The 15,146-nt window shown below is 32.0% G+C and overlaps 1 protein-coding gene and 1 long non-coding RNA gene across 3 annotated transcripts in view; one reads left to right on the top strand and one right to left on the bottom strand.

Moving 5' to 3' along the window:
* Positions 1 to 15,146, top strand: part of LOC125504835 — a 108,890-nt gene that overhangs the window by 78,718 nt on the left and 15,026 nt on the right. The gene's annotated exons all lie outside the window — the stretch shown is intronic.
* On the bottom strand, positions 2,145 to 13,803 carry LOC109545157 (serine proteinase stubble). Of its 2 annotated transcripts, XM_048667389.1 has the most exons (10): positions 13,579 to 13,803; positions 12,150 to 12,390; positions 10,045 to 10,242; positions 8,427 to 8,538; positions 7,281 to 7,489; positions 5,315 to 5,492; positions 4,099 to 4,183; positions 3,386 to 3,514; positions 2,946 to 3,137; positions 2,145 to 2,586 (listed from the first exon to the last, which is right to left on the bottom strand). In XM_048667389.1, the coding sequence occupies exons 2-10, from the start codon at positions 12,370 to 12,372 to the stop codon at positions 2,407 to 2,409; spliced, it is 1,506 nt and encodes a 501-aa protein (XP_048523346.1). In that variant the 5' UTR covers positions 12,373 to 12,390; positions 13,579 to 13,803; the 3' UTR covers positions 2,145 to 2,406. The 2 variants fall into 2 exon arrangements, with proteins under 2 accessions (XP_048523346.1, XP_019771235.2); XM_019915676.2 differs by lacking the exons at positions 7,281 to 7,489; positions 8,427 to 8,538.

Raw genomic sequence — 15,146 nt, forward strand, 5'->3', positions numbered from 1 at the left:
AAGACAACAAGCTCGAATGCAAAATTATCTGTTTATTTTGATGCACGAGTGTAATTTTTATGAATATTTCCTGAGTAAACAAAGTAAATGTGGATTCATTTGATTTCTATTATATTTTATTACACTGTTAATTTTATTACTTATGTTTATTAAATATAATTTGAATATCTTAGGTATGTCAAGAAGACATTTTATGTCTAATTCAACATGAAAAGACACCTGTCAAATATTTTTCGTAAACAATGCAATTATCGTTGAGTGATAATTGCACACTGTGCAATTACCGCTGAAATTTTTCGAWAATTGCACACTTCAAACGGACAGATTATCATACGAGGGAAATATTCGACAAAATTAKATATGGACATGGCCGCCGTAGGCAAGTAAGAGAAGAAAATTTGGATTCGGTTTGAAAGCAAAACTCGCATATTTTGCAGATTTCGTATCGTATTCTTGAAATCAGTAAAAAATGTGTTTAGTAGTTTGCTTTAAATTACTTTAACAGGTCGGACATAAGAAATTAAAAGCATTTTTTCTAACAGTCTGTATATGAAAATAACATAGAGATCTATATTTAAACGACACATATTTTAAAATGTGTTTGTCTAACCATACCTGAATGAAAACTAGAGCACCCTACATACTACGAACAAAAATACCTAAATCAAGTGCCCAAAATGCTGTTTCTTAACGTCTTCACAGTCTTCGTTAACTTCTTTAAATATGTTTTGTCCAAATTTTCGGGTAACTTGTTGGATTATTTCAGCAGTCATTTAGCSGTATTTMTAACCATTATGWTCTCGCAAAACTTCCAAATTTTCCGTTAAGATTTTGACMAAGTTTKATCAATCAGACAAYTTGACTAGTTGAGCACCTAAAATACCAATTTTCGTGTTGTTCWMAACGCTGTAAACAGCMAATAATTTGTTAGACTTCTGGATACAAACATTTTACAAATTAGGAGAAAAGCTGATACCAAAAAACTCCTAAAAGACATACGAAATTTAAAAAATCAACATTTCCATTTAAGGCATTGATATATGTAATTTAAAAGGTGTTAGGAATGGAGATGATATCAAGACACAAATGGTGCTTTTAGTACTTAAATATGTCGCTTAAATCAATGTAAATGAGACATATAGAAGTTTGTGCGCAGGTATAGCTCTCAACGTTATCACCTCTTCAACTACATTATTCAATTTAATCACCCCATTCCTGATGTTTGACAATGGAAACACGAAATTCGAAAGCACTGGTGATGGCCAAAATATATATATATAAAGTAGCTGAAATTTGTATAAAATTGTCGTTTCAAGCAAAATAGTGTTTTTTGCGGCAACCTCAATATACTTATATGTATAACGTGATTCCGATCACAAACAAGCCACACCCTTCCAAACTCAATAAAAATATTGATGCGGACTTCTATGTGTATATGAAAGAACAATGCGCTGCTCGGAAAGATAACTAACAAAATTACACAAATATGTGCTATTGCAAAAACTAAAAGAAATCGCCAATTTCTTTTAAACTGATGATAATTTAACCGTAGTTTTCGTAGATATAGACATAAATTCATATGCAAATAAGTCGGGTATAGTAATAATTTTATTAATACGCCTTGTATTTATACTTTAAAACATAATATAATAATAAGTTGACAACACAGGTATCTGATACAGATTTACTATATAAAGTATCCTAAAATGTTTTTGTAGATTATCAATTAAATTAACTAGTTATTTCAATGGTAACTCATAAAGAAATAAATACGCAATATAGACAATAAGAATTATTTTGAAGTGCATAGCAAATCAGAAACTTCAAAATAAGTAAATTACAATACTAATTATACGATTGGTGCTTATCACATTGGCACAAATACAAATGCAAAATTAAAATACTGAAATAAATACAATTCTCTATAAACAATTAAAAACCGCTTTGGTTATTTTGCTAAAGTAAACTGGAAAAATTGATTTTAAATTAAAATATAAAAAAACATAGCAACTGTCTTCAGAACTTTTGAACACCATCTCCAGCTCGTTTAATGTGTTTGACAATAAAAACAGCAATACTTAATAACTTTATTTGTTGTTTATTTATTGTTCCTATTAAAATTCGCAATAAATAATAAACTTAATTATTGGGAACAATAAATCTAATTGTTAAATAAGTAAGAAACATTTTTAAGTTTTTTCAACTGTTTTAATAATTTATCGGAGAACATTATATGATGTGTTCCTAACACATGGTGTTTGACAAAATGGTGAATTCCAGTTCAATAGTTGTTAAATGCGTAGATACTTATTAATTTTTTGTAATAAATTTACGCTAAAATAGACACATTAATGCTAGGAATCAACAAACTTTTTTAAATCCTGCACTTCATTTTCAGTTATAAACCTACGGCTGCATAACTTTGTCTATCCAAGGCACAAATTTTTGAATGTTTGTATAAACACCTGGTAAATGTTCTCTGCCGCATCCGATTCCCCATGAGACTAAACCAATTAAAGTCCTCCGACCATCGATCGCCAATGTTAACGGTCCTCCAGAGTCTCCCTGACAACTATCTCGTCCTCCCTATTATGTTCATGTAAATATAATATTGAACAAAATTCTCCACTATGTAGATACAATAATTAATCATATTTGTAATATCCGATATCGTAATGAAAATATTTCTTCTAGTTTACTCTCTCATTTATTAAACATTACTATTCATGGAACTGTTGGGTTTCTGCGTATACTGCACGATCTAACCATGGTAAATTAATGGAGTTAATGGTTTTATCAAGAATATCAACTCAAATTCCTCAAGAACTGAACAAAAGAAATGTGTTAGAACATCTGCTTATTGCCAACATTTTAGCTTCGTAGCAAAACATTTTTGTTGCCATTTTACAAATATATTTGAAAATCACCCAGCAAAGTATCATTACCTCTTTGTATCCGGCACAAAGAAAAACATCATGAATTGTTTCTCTTCGGCCAGCTGCTCTGAACCACTTCTGGCATCTGTCGTTGGTGATTACTTCAACATCAACCTCTTGAAGAACAGAAGGAACGGTTGCTTGACCATGCCGCGTTCTTCCCCATCCTGCTACGGTTGCCATTCTTCCGGGCAATTTCACCTAAAAGATAATATTTAATAAATAACTCAAAAAAATAAACAAAAGTTAAAACCGATGATGTTTTTTGTGGATTACATTGATAAGTTCTTTTTAAAAACGTGTCTAATACACTTTGAGTCATGCCATTATAAAATTGCCTCTTTAGCCAATATTTTCCCGTAAGTTACTCCCGAGGATACGTGGTTGTATTCCGTTTTTCGTCAATTAAGAATCTTTTGTTATACGTTAATGTTAAAGTTGATACTCACTGTGGGTGATGGCAGACAAACAGGAATAATATGTTGACGAAATCGTACTTTGCGATTCAGTTTCACTAGAGCAACATCGTTTTTAAAATCTGTCGGCGAATAGGAAGGGTGAACTTCTTTTCGTTCAACCTAGAATTATAATGTTTTAATTACCAAAGCAAAAATCAGTTTACAGTAGGCTTATATTGTGTTACCACATCTTCTAGCTGTTCTGCATAAAAAATACACTTTAGGTTTTTTGGCTAGGAGAAGGTGTTTTTCAATGTGTATGTTTTGTTCACACGTTTTTCGATATATATCAACTATATATTCTTAAAACTCTATCTGATCCATTTGGCATTTTTGGAAAGTATTTGATAAATAAATTCATTGATGTGGTTTGTTGGCGACCCTGGTGCTAACTGGTAAAATTGTTTGCGCTTATCGGTCAATAGATAGTGGCAGAAAACTAAATAATTATGTTTCTTAAGCCAACGTTTTGACTATATTAAAGCCATCTCAGGGTTCTAAAAAACTAGCTTATTAAACGGTGAACCGTAACACCTAAACATACATCGTTGAGCATAGTCATTAATATATCAAAAACATGTATGTGTTAGTAGTAAGTAAAGTAAAATTTAAGTAAGGAAGTGAAAAGTCACACATTTCCTACCAAATAAATATAATGAAGTAACATGCTGATAGGACAAGACTGAAACTACTTTTATACTTACCGAAAATTCCTCAAATCCATACTTTTCATCTTGGTCACGTACATCCCACTCTCCTAGTCGGATCCGGATGTTCCCATTCGTAGTGCTGCAACGAAAATTTGATTTTACTGGACTTTTAGTTTACTGCAAAGAAGTTCTTTCCTAGAAACTTTWCGATGCGCGAACCATGTAATTTGTGAATTTTGTTGAATGGAAAAGAGCAAAAGCAATTTTCCACGTGATCGTATTGTTTCCCWTTATACGCTTAGTTTTATGMAATTTGTTGRGAAAAAGTATTGTAGACTATRAAGAGTGAAGAGTTTGASTAACAGGTAATGGTGAAGTCTGACCATTGTCGGTTTTTAAGTCTACAAGAGTATTTTAATTTSAAAAAATYCCCCAAATTTAATTGAGTCAAATTTGGKGAATTTTATTTGAGTGAGRGATTGGAGCAAAGAATAAGTTTTTGTTTYTWARGWGCCACGTTTTAATGTTMAAATAAAGTTCACGAACATGACSTCCAGTTATACCTATGAGAGTCGCTACTCAAACTTTTACAATTTTAGAGTTTTATCAACGTTTTAGATTATAAAGTTTAAGAACATTTTTGTTAACAATTTTTAATCTACAAATGGGATTTGTGTTTTTGATAAAGTTATAAAGTTCTGCATAATGTACCTGTACAGTGGGCGAAAATGAGATTATAGATATGAGAAGACATACACTTACAGACAAGATGGACAAACAACCCCCACAACTGGGCCATACTGAATCCCCTTTGCCTAACAAGACAGACAAAACACACCCGTTTTCGTACCCCAACAAGTACTTTACTAGAACACCTACAAACGCAACTGGACTAACGACTAAAACCTGTTTGTTTTGTAAGCCAATAATTTTTATTATCACTGATTAGTTTATACGAGTGTTAGGAATAGGAATTAATTTTAGAATAAGCTAGGCTAAGACAAATATGCACTAAACAAGGACAGAGAGCATTTTTCTGTAGGAAATAAAGATTATTTATATATATCACTTTACATTTCATTTTCCCCGTTTTCATAGTTAATTAGTTAATAATTCGTGAAATATAGAAAGTGTCACTTAGTTCTTGTCAGTCCTTACTTTAAACAAAGTTACAAATATTCTGCTCGTATTTTTAAAAACTATTTTCCGAAATTATATGGATTAATTTATTCCCACTGRCTTTAAAAAGTAATTTAAAAACAGTACTTACCTGGCAACACAATGRGCTGCTGTTATAATCCATCTTTCATTGAGCAAAGCRCCACCGCAAGCCAATTTCTTTGTTAAAAGACCAGTTTTRATGAGCGCAACTTGCCAAGGGTGRGARCCAAAGCCCGTAGAATGGCCMCCAACTATCCTATTGGATCTTGTGTGAAGTTCTCCACAGCCTGCAAAAAAAWTCAACAATTACACACTATAAACAAAATGTAAGACGACCTGTAAACCATTCGGAATCTGCAGAGGAAAAGCGTGATTAATGAGAAAAATTGTGGTGMCCATAGTGCTKAAATATAGAAAATCATTGTGATGAGTACCTGACGGAACTCGAGAATGTGCTGCAAATCGGTGATAATTTTCAAATGTTTTAAAAGTATTTTTTCAATAAATCCTATTTTGTTGTCTTGTAAGTTTCTGAAATCCGAACTAAAAGTCCTTGATTAAACCGCTAGATTTAATTTTACAAGCAAATAGTCCTACCAGGTAACGCAATTAAATATGCCAGCGTAATCTCTATTATTCAAATTAGGAAGCAGCTTGCTAAAGAGAATCCCTATTAACTCAAATGCAAATCCGAAGTCAAACTTGTAAACCGTCTTTAAAACTCTGGAGACAAGTTATCTAAACTTTATCCAATTAAGAATAATGAGTTTCATCTTCCAATCAGTCTCCTGTTTTTCTTTCATTGACCTGGAAAGATCTGCAATGTTGTTGGAGAGATTCGTGAAATGGAGACATTAAGACACAGTTTCTTAATGTAATAAAATACATTGCATCTTCAATGCAACTTCGGAGTTAATGGTTCGTATTGAACTTTAAACTTTAGATAAAATGGTTTTGTTACTCAAACAATTGTTTGAGAAAAAAGATATGGAACAAATCGGCGTTTCTGCCCTATTAGTTTTATTATTATTATTCATGATTTACATTTGAAGTCATGAAATTATCGTCCGGTAGTTTTATCTCCAAACGGATGGTGTATATCTAGTCCACTCCATAAGTTTAGTTAATTAAAAAGGTAACTTTACTGCATATTTACTAATAAGTATTTTGTGGTCTAAAGAAACATACGTGCTTACTCAAGAATTTCTATATTTTATGCTTTGAGAAGGTACGTTATGTCGCATTTTTAAATAAAATAATAGTGATCATATTCTGTACATAAAACTACAAAGAAGCATAAATACAATGCATACAAATCATCGGATGCTTAGGGGATTTATATTTATAAGTGTAAACCGTGTATAATAAAATATTCTCATTCAAAATGAAACAATTTAACTGCATTGTTTATTTGACTATTCCTCTTAGCTACTCGTCAATTGCAACCGACTAGCTAAAGCTTAGCTTCGGAAGCTGAAGAAAGCACTTGCTATTTTACAATCTAAACGTTCCTATTCAAAGCATGGAATGCTCTGAATTTATACGACAAATTTACACAGACAATTCATTCATTCAATATTATGAGTTTTAAAGTTTCACTGATTTTTTGCTGAAAATAAATCTGGCGCTATGTCGACTGTTGCATAAGTAAAGTTGGTAACTCAAATTGCATTGAAGTTACACTAGTTTTGTTTCTTGGTAAGTGTAAAAACTGAGCTGAATATATTTTTAAATACATTCTCAATGTTTTTCCGACGAGATCCTAATTTCTTATTTGATAAATTCAAACATTCCTGTTTAGTCTCAATTGAAACGAATTATCTGCGTTCTATTCTTCTATTTTGATGCTTCTGAGACGGCCACTCACCACATTTACACCTTATTTAGTTCGCTCTAAATTAAATAGTAGAACTAACGTCCTGTTTTTATTTTTTTGGATTCCCATAATAAAATTGCGATTAACATTGCAATAGAATAGTGGAGTAGGAACATATTTACAAACTTGAAGAATTTAACAAGAACAAAGTTAGTGCAAAAGTGTATACCGAAGAACCAACCAACAAAATGTTAGTTACCCATATTCCCATACGGTTCAACGTAACCCAAAGATGATCCTTGATGGTAATCGTAGTCCGTGTCTTGCTCAAAATTGTTCTCCTGATGAGTGCTGGGTCTATTATAGAGACTCACTGGGTAATGTTGGCTGTTCAAGTTGGGCTTGGGGTGACCGGTTCCAGCCCCATAATCACCATCTTGATGATGGTGATTGAGTAATTGTGGTTTACTAGATTAGAAAGCAAATTGCCCGGTTAGATATTAGTCACATACGTATAGAAGAAAGGCTGCTTCATCTAGAGTGGTCACGTTCTTAACTGGTTGTTTGTCCAGAAAAGTTAAAATCAAATAATTAATTTCCGTTGGAGTTAAAGTTCTATGTCTAGGATAACAAACCGCTAAGTAGTAAGAAATATTCTTGATGAAAACAGCAGGAGATGCAGCGAAGTTGATAATTATTTTCTTACATGCTTTGACTGATCTATTGGGGTTGATTGAATGTTTGACTGATACGAAACGTCTGGTTTTATTAGTAGGGAATGAATGTACTTAAAGTTAAATAACGAACGAATCAGAAGAAAAAATTCGATTGAAAAAGCTCAGTTTTAACATGGCTTATTTTTAAAATTTGACAAAATATGCTTTTTTGATAAAAATATCGCATCGAATTTCCTTTCTATGCATTTTAGAATTAAAGATTATTTTCACCGTTTTCTTAAAACAAATTAAGAAATTGCCACTGCAAATAAAAAGGATGCATTTCTATATTTTTAGTTGATGGTATCGACCCTAAACTGCTAATATTATCAAGTGCAATGGGGTTCTTTCTCATATAATAGAAGCAGGTTAATTTAGTATAGAAACTAGATATTTTTTAATTTAGTTTTGTGCGAATCTTTGATTATATTACTTTTCAAGAAACATCCGTTCAGGCAGGAGAATTCTGCTTGTGAACGACTCAAAAAAATAACCCCAAGTAATTATTGTACTTGATCAATTTTTTCCTACTAAAAAAATTGCACAAATATTTTGTTTTCCGGTATCAAAACATTTTTCATTGCTTACTCACTCTCAAATTTGTCGCACTATTAATTTGAAATAGTTTAGGATTTTCAATACAATTGAGAAATAATGATAATAATTGTTTTTTTTTATATTATACAAACCTGTTGTGATGGTTGGAAAAAGGAGGCCTATCCACATTATTTGATTCTGGATGACTGTCCTCAAAACTATCATCAGGTGGGTAGATACTAACTAGATGGTAAACGTCGGGATCTTTATGGTTAATGCAAGTTAAGAATACTTTAGGTTAGTAAATATCAAAAGAAATGGGTACATCTGTATGCATATATACAATGCCCTTCTACTTAATCCTACTAATTGTTTTTTAAATATTAACACTTTGCGGAAAATTTAATTCTGTTACTGGGAGATTCTTAGACGCATGTCCCACGTTGCATTTGCTAATTAAAAATCGTTTAAATTTGCAGTTAGAAAATATTAATCTGATTACTGGTATTCGCTGTTGAAATATTTACTATTGATTCATAAGTGACTCAAAAGGAAAGAAAATGTTGGAAAATTGAATTTAAACCATTTCTCCAGTTTACCTGAATAGGAGATTTGCGAAAATGGGAAAATGCGTAGATGGGATTTTCCCAGAAAAACCCAAAGAAATTCTCTGTTTCAGCCCAAGGCTATATCTATTTATTTAACGCGAAATACAGACAAATTTAAATTAAATTCACTGTGATAGTTGATAGTGTCCAGTCCGTACCAAACTAAGCGCAAATTATGAACCAGATTAACAGCAAATCTAATTTCAATTAAAATATCGCCAACATTTGAAGCGTAATCTCAAGAAGAACATTTTGAACAAGTGAAAGAGCGATCTTCTCATCTAGAATTAACTTCAGAGAGACTAAAGAAATCTTTGAACTGACTTAAATGAAAAACAATCTATATTAAGTACCAGAAATATTAGCAAATTCGTTTTTAGCGACTTTTTAACTATTTTTACAGTCTCATTCTGAGAATTGTTTCTAATAGCCACTTTTGTATGCAATAATTAATAGACAAACAGGAACTTAATTATTACCACTGATTTACGGAAGACTTGTAAAAATGTATTTCACTTATGAAAATTTTAAGAATCTATTGGTTAATATTGACAAAATCTCAGATAGGTTCTCAATATTTGCTATCTCAGAAAATGCAGATTTTAAACTCTATAGCTAACATTAAAACCGCAAAGTTTTCTCTGAATAGGTAACCCAGAGAAGCCACGTGAAAATCACGATGGCACTATTTCAGTTCGTGCTTCTTGATAACGTTAGTGGACTAGAGCGAATAGCAGCTAAACTTCCCCGGAGCTAAAATACGTCATTTCACATGTTAATTTAATCATAAAGTGCATCGTTTATATCCCTGGGGCAACATCAGGGCCTTAGCTAAATGAAGTTTCATGGTTCAAGCAAATATAGTGCCTTATAAATTAATATGCTGCTCGGCTAGCTAAAGTTTATGAATTTAATGTATTTGCACAATGTGGCATATTTTATAACGACATTTACGATCACTGTGGTAGAATGGCAAAGGTGCAGTATTTTGAATCCCAATGAGGCCATTAGAAAAGTAACTTTAACTTAAGTAACTTTCTGGAAGTGGATCACAGTTGCTCAAAGTTACCAACCAAAAAGAAACTATTGTAAACTAAGAATGCATCATCTAGTTGCTCTGGATTGGTATTATTTTGATATCGGATTATCAACTAAAACTTACTAGCATTATGTAGGACACCTACGTCAGATTGATGAGTAGGTGCGGATCCGTGTCCTTCTGAAGTATCCCTATCCACACAACAAGCCCAAATCATTCCACCTGAGCAAAGATCCAGGGGCCTTCCTCCTCCCAATACGCAGGAAATGCTGAGCCCACATTCATATTTTACTCCTCGGTAACGACATGATTGAGGTATCACTGAAAAAAATGTTCAAAATTAAAACGAGTAGGTGGTTGCTTTGCGAGATAATTTATAGTGTAGAGATCCATAAAATTCTGAACTGACTACGTATTAGTGCCCCGCATAAACTGAAGAAAGTCTCAGTTTTAGAGAGTATCGTAGGCGAGAAATGAGATCTTTCAGCAAGTCTTACAAAACATGTAATTCGTTTTAACTTTCACCCAACTATAACTAACTCTTTAATTAATTGCAAGATTCCCCGAGACGTTTATTTTAACTATTTTTTCGCTAACAGTTTCTACATTTGCGTTGTTTCATCGATTTAATTGCGATTTGCTTTGAAGAAAATATAAGCCTGACAAACGGTGCTTAACTCACATTCGTTAATTTCACAMTAAACGTTATAATCGTTACATCGTTCGAATACTAAACTACTATTATTCCTTATASTTTAAGTGGAAGTAATAGTAAATAATKARCTTCAAAAAGGTGTAGTAGAAAAAAATTGCCACGTGTRTTAAGTATCTATGTTTTATATTCGGCAAAACTTTATTATACAAAACTTACACTTTTATGTATAATAGATTTTTTAGAGCTAAACTTTAAGACGCAAGATAAATTGAAATATACAGTTTTGAAATAAGAACATTTCTGAATAAAACTCGGTGTCTATTTTTAACCAAAATCCTGTATAAAATAATATGCAGCAGTCGAGCGTTATTAATATTTTTGTCAAATCTATACAATCAACTTTTTAGTCCTCAAAAGATTAGTCATTTTCCTTGTACGAGTCTGCTTTCGCTATAAATCGTTGAATAAAAACAAATAAAGGTTGTAAAATGCTCTTTACACTAAAAAGCTATAAAGTAGTAAATTTTTTGTTTGGCTGATTTTCGACTTTGTTGACGATCTTAATTTAAGAGATTTAAAAGATATACACAAGCAAACTAGAGCTGAATTCGACGATTTTATTCGGTATATTAGATTTGAAAACAGCACCTAAACGAACAAAATTCTGAAACCATTCATGATTGATCCTCAGCTGAACACGCTGTACCGATGGTTGTACGTTGATTGTATTGATGTCGTATGTTGACTTGTATAGATGATGGTTCTGATGATCAGAACAGTGTAAGCGTTCAAGCAAACCTCTTCTGAAGATGCAAGCCACTCGTGCTTGCGAAACGTTAAGAAGAAATTCTACCGAACGACGGCCTAAAAACCCGAAAAACCCATTAGTTTCAAAGAATGGCCTCGAAAGTCTATCTCTTTTGATAAAAATTATTTTGATCTATCGCATATAAAAGCAATCTTACATTAGCATTCACTGACATGCTTCTGAATTTAGGTACTCAATCAACTTTCCCATGATAAAACATCAATCATTTCCTGTCCAAAGCCAACTGCAAAAGTATATAATATTAATTTAAATGATTTTGTTGAGTTAGAATGCACATGGAGGCTTTAAATCAAGAGTAATAATTTATTGTTGTCGCCATCAAATATAATACTTACCCAGCGAAGTCAGTCTTCAGCAACATAAAGCACTAACGAGCACATTGTAACCACTAATCTACTGTACTTTTACCTCATTTTAAGTTACTAGCACTGCCTACTTAAATAACTTTAACAACTATTAAGTCAGCTTTCTTTATTTAATATTTATCGAGGAAAGTTTAAAATTTCAATATCCCGTTTAGCCTTGCAAGGCCACTATTTATATTCACAACATCCTCGAATTATGTTTGTCACATGTCAAGTGCAATAAATCTTGGATTAACACACTATTTTAGAAACCCACATGTTAACAAATAAGCCTCATTTTCCCAAACTACTAAAAAAATTTCCCAAACTACTAAAAATTTCATTACCAACAAATTGACACCGTTTCAAGTTTTTCCTAGATATGGTTTACATCACTTACTTCTCCCCAACATGTCCATTAGGGAATCTTGTGTGCCTGAAGGCACTCCACCTCTTTTGCCCAAGGTATCCAAAAGTAACAGTTCCTGAGCCTGTTTCTCATTGGGTAACGTTCTTACACTGTTTATCACTGTCGAAATTATCACTAGCACAAAAGTCAATAGATTTAGTTGATATGTTAAGTTTGCTGTGGATCTGCAGTTATTTTTCGGTGCTGACAACATTTTGCTCAATTGGTTTGCCTAGTGGTGGAAGAAGTTTGAATGAATAAATTGAAAAAAAAAAAACTGTCCTAGTTCTAAAGATAGTTTTATCCCATTGTAACTCAACTTCTTGTTGCAGTTTTAAACTAAGAAACATTTAAATAAGTTGCAGATCATTTGAAAATGTTTTAATCGTTCAGAGTAACAATAATTTTTTGCAATCATTAGAGCGCCGATGTCTTTTTCATATACCTTGGGGATGGTATATACATTACACATTTCGCATTCGAAAAAAGCTATGGACTGAACATCAATTGAAAATTGAAAAAAAATAGGTATTTTTATAGAATTTAGATCAATGGAAAAACAGATTGACTTAAATTTAAAAACATACCTACTTACATTCATTTAATTCTATTGCTACTCTTCCTACTGATGCCAATATTTTTGTTCGGTTCAATTTTTTCAGCTGCTGATGTTTTAATACATTTAGTACACACTTATGATACGGATAATAATGAAGACATAAATAATAACAGAAATTAATAACATAAAAAAATTGATAATTAATCCAGCATCAATAACATTTTCTTCATTGATTGTGTATAACAGCGAAAATCGAACTATTAAATTACTGAGGATCCAATTTCAACTAGTTTGTTTTTCATTTATAATTTCCACTATCACTAAAACAAATTTATTAAGCAACAGTTTATATATTTTACTATAATATGCTTATTTCTGTTCTGTTAAAAACTGGTTTCTGTTTTTTGATTTATTCGCATTAAATTGCTGCTCGACTTAAGCACAACCTGATAGCGATAAAATGAAGACACATATATAGACTGAGATAGATATGAAAATATTTACAAAAAAAAACATATTTGTATCTTGGTGATAAAATGGAAAAAAGGATTGGGAGTGAAGACATTATCATATGAATAAAAATCTGTTACGAATACTCCATCTAAAATGGTTTCAAGTTTTAGCATATTTTTACGCACTTTTCTTTCAATCACTTTCTTTTTCAAATCTTGTACCTTTGAAAGTAGTGATTAGCAGATTTTCGTACCAACCATCGGCTTGACATCTGTAGTGATAAAACTTTTGCCTCTCAATTAAATTTTGATTTACAAACAAGTACACATCTGGAGCATTTTTTTTTAATTTAATAGGGATAAAACTATCAATATGATCTTTAAGAAAAAATATATTTTTTCAATTTACCAAAATAATCACTAAAACAGTCACTATAGATCCACCCCCACTAAACTCAGTTATTCACTAACTACACTACTACATTGCTCCCAACGGCCCACCAACTGTCGTCTGATCCCCTAGTGAAAATGAAACTGCTACCAAAGAAGTTGAGGACTTTCCATCGAGAGTACCTTGACGGAAACCCAAACAAATGAAGACGATTCGACTGGCATTTGATATGGTTCGCTGCAGTTGGTGGTAAGTGAAAGCGGAGAATTTATTCCTCCTTATATAGTCTGAAGTCTTATGGTTCACTGTGCTGTTTCAAGAATAAAAATTGTTTTTGTTGAACCAAAATTAATCTAAGTAGCCAATCACAACAGTCAGTTAACTATTCGGGAGTATGTTTGCTCAAAACAACTGAACATGTAGATGATACAGCAACATTAGATTTTATTGCTCCTAAAAAATCTTATCATTATTTTTTATCTGCTGTATATAGTTTAACAGTTGGGACCGTCTTTTTCTATTGTGACTTTCTTATTTAATATCTTTCGTCCTAATAGTGCAGTCATTTTTCAATGCATACTTTATTAAATACTTCGTCTAATGGAATACAGCTTTGACTGTTTGGGTGATTATCACAATGCTTGAATCAGCTATTCTCATTCTAATAAGTCAGTTAATTTCAATTAATATTTGCATTTCAAACGCATATTTATAAGCGTTTTAAATGCAAGTTGAATAATTGCAAATAATTTATAATAGTAGTAAATATTATTATAAATTATAATTACTTTGTTCCATATCTTATTAATACTTTCATGGTCTCCTTTGTGACTTTTTCACTGCTTCACTGCACAACAACTTTTACTACTTGCAACAAGCAGAATATTTTCCGTGTCTGAAGAACCCATTTGAGATAATCCTTTACGCAAAACCAGGTGAAACCCTCTTATGCTTTTCTGTATAGGCTCTTGCACTATAAGAAATCGTACAATTCGCCGGCAAAGTTAATGAAGAATAGCACAAAGGATTGCTCTAATTGACAGAAAAGTATTTGTAAACAGACAAGGTAATGCGATTGTAACGAGCGTTATGCGTTAGGATTATTAGCCTATGAAAGAGATATTGTTCCGGTAAATCCAAAGCCCATCAATTTCGAACCCAAAATGAAGAAATGTTGTCGAATTTAATGAATAGAGCATATGAGGCAATTGTTTGCCTCGAATGCATTCGCTGCTTACGGAAACAGAACTGTTATCTAGACAGGGAAAAAGTGGACTAAACATTTTTTGTTAGGATTCATACATATTTCTATTAAAAAAGTATTGAAAAGTATATACGGCCGTATGAAGTGTCCAAGTGATTTTTTTGCGAAGGTTGAGGATACATTGAAGTGTTAAATACATTAACTGTTAGGTTGATCGAAGTAGATAATATTTAATTCATTTTTAAAATATGGACTAATCAATACAGTTATATTTTATTTTCTAAAATTGGTTTACTTTACTTCAACTGTTGTTTTAAATAAAATTATAGTGCCTATTAAACTTTTCCGGACGTTTCCAACATTTATACAAATATTCCAGAAT

Source organism: Dendroctonus ponderosae, unplaced genomic scaffold, assembly GCF_020466585.1.
Source record: "Dendroctonus ponderosae isolate FM_Combo_2020 unplaced genomic scaffold, Dpon_F_20191213v2 Dpon_F_20191213_6, whole genome shotgun sequence".
Lineage (NCBI taxonomy): Eukaryota > Metazoa > Arthropoda > Insecta > Coleoptera > Curculionidae > Dendroctonus > Dendroctonus ponderosae.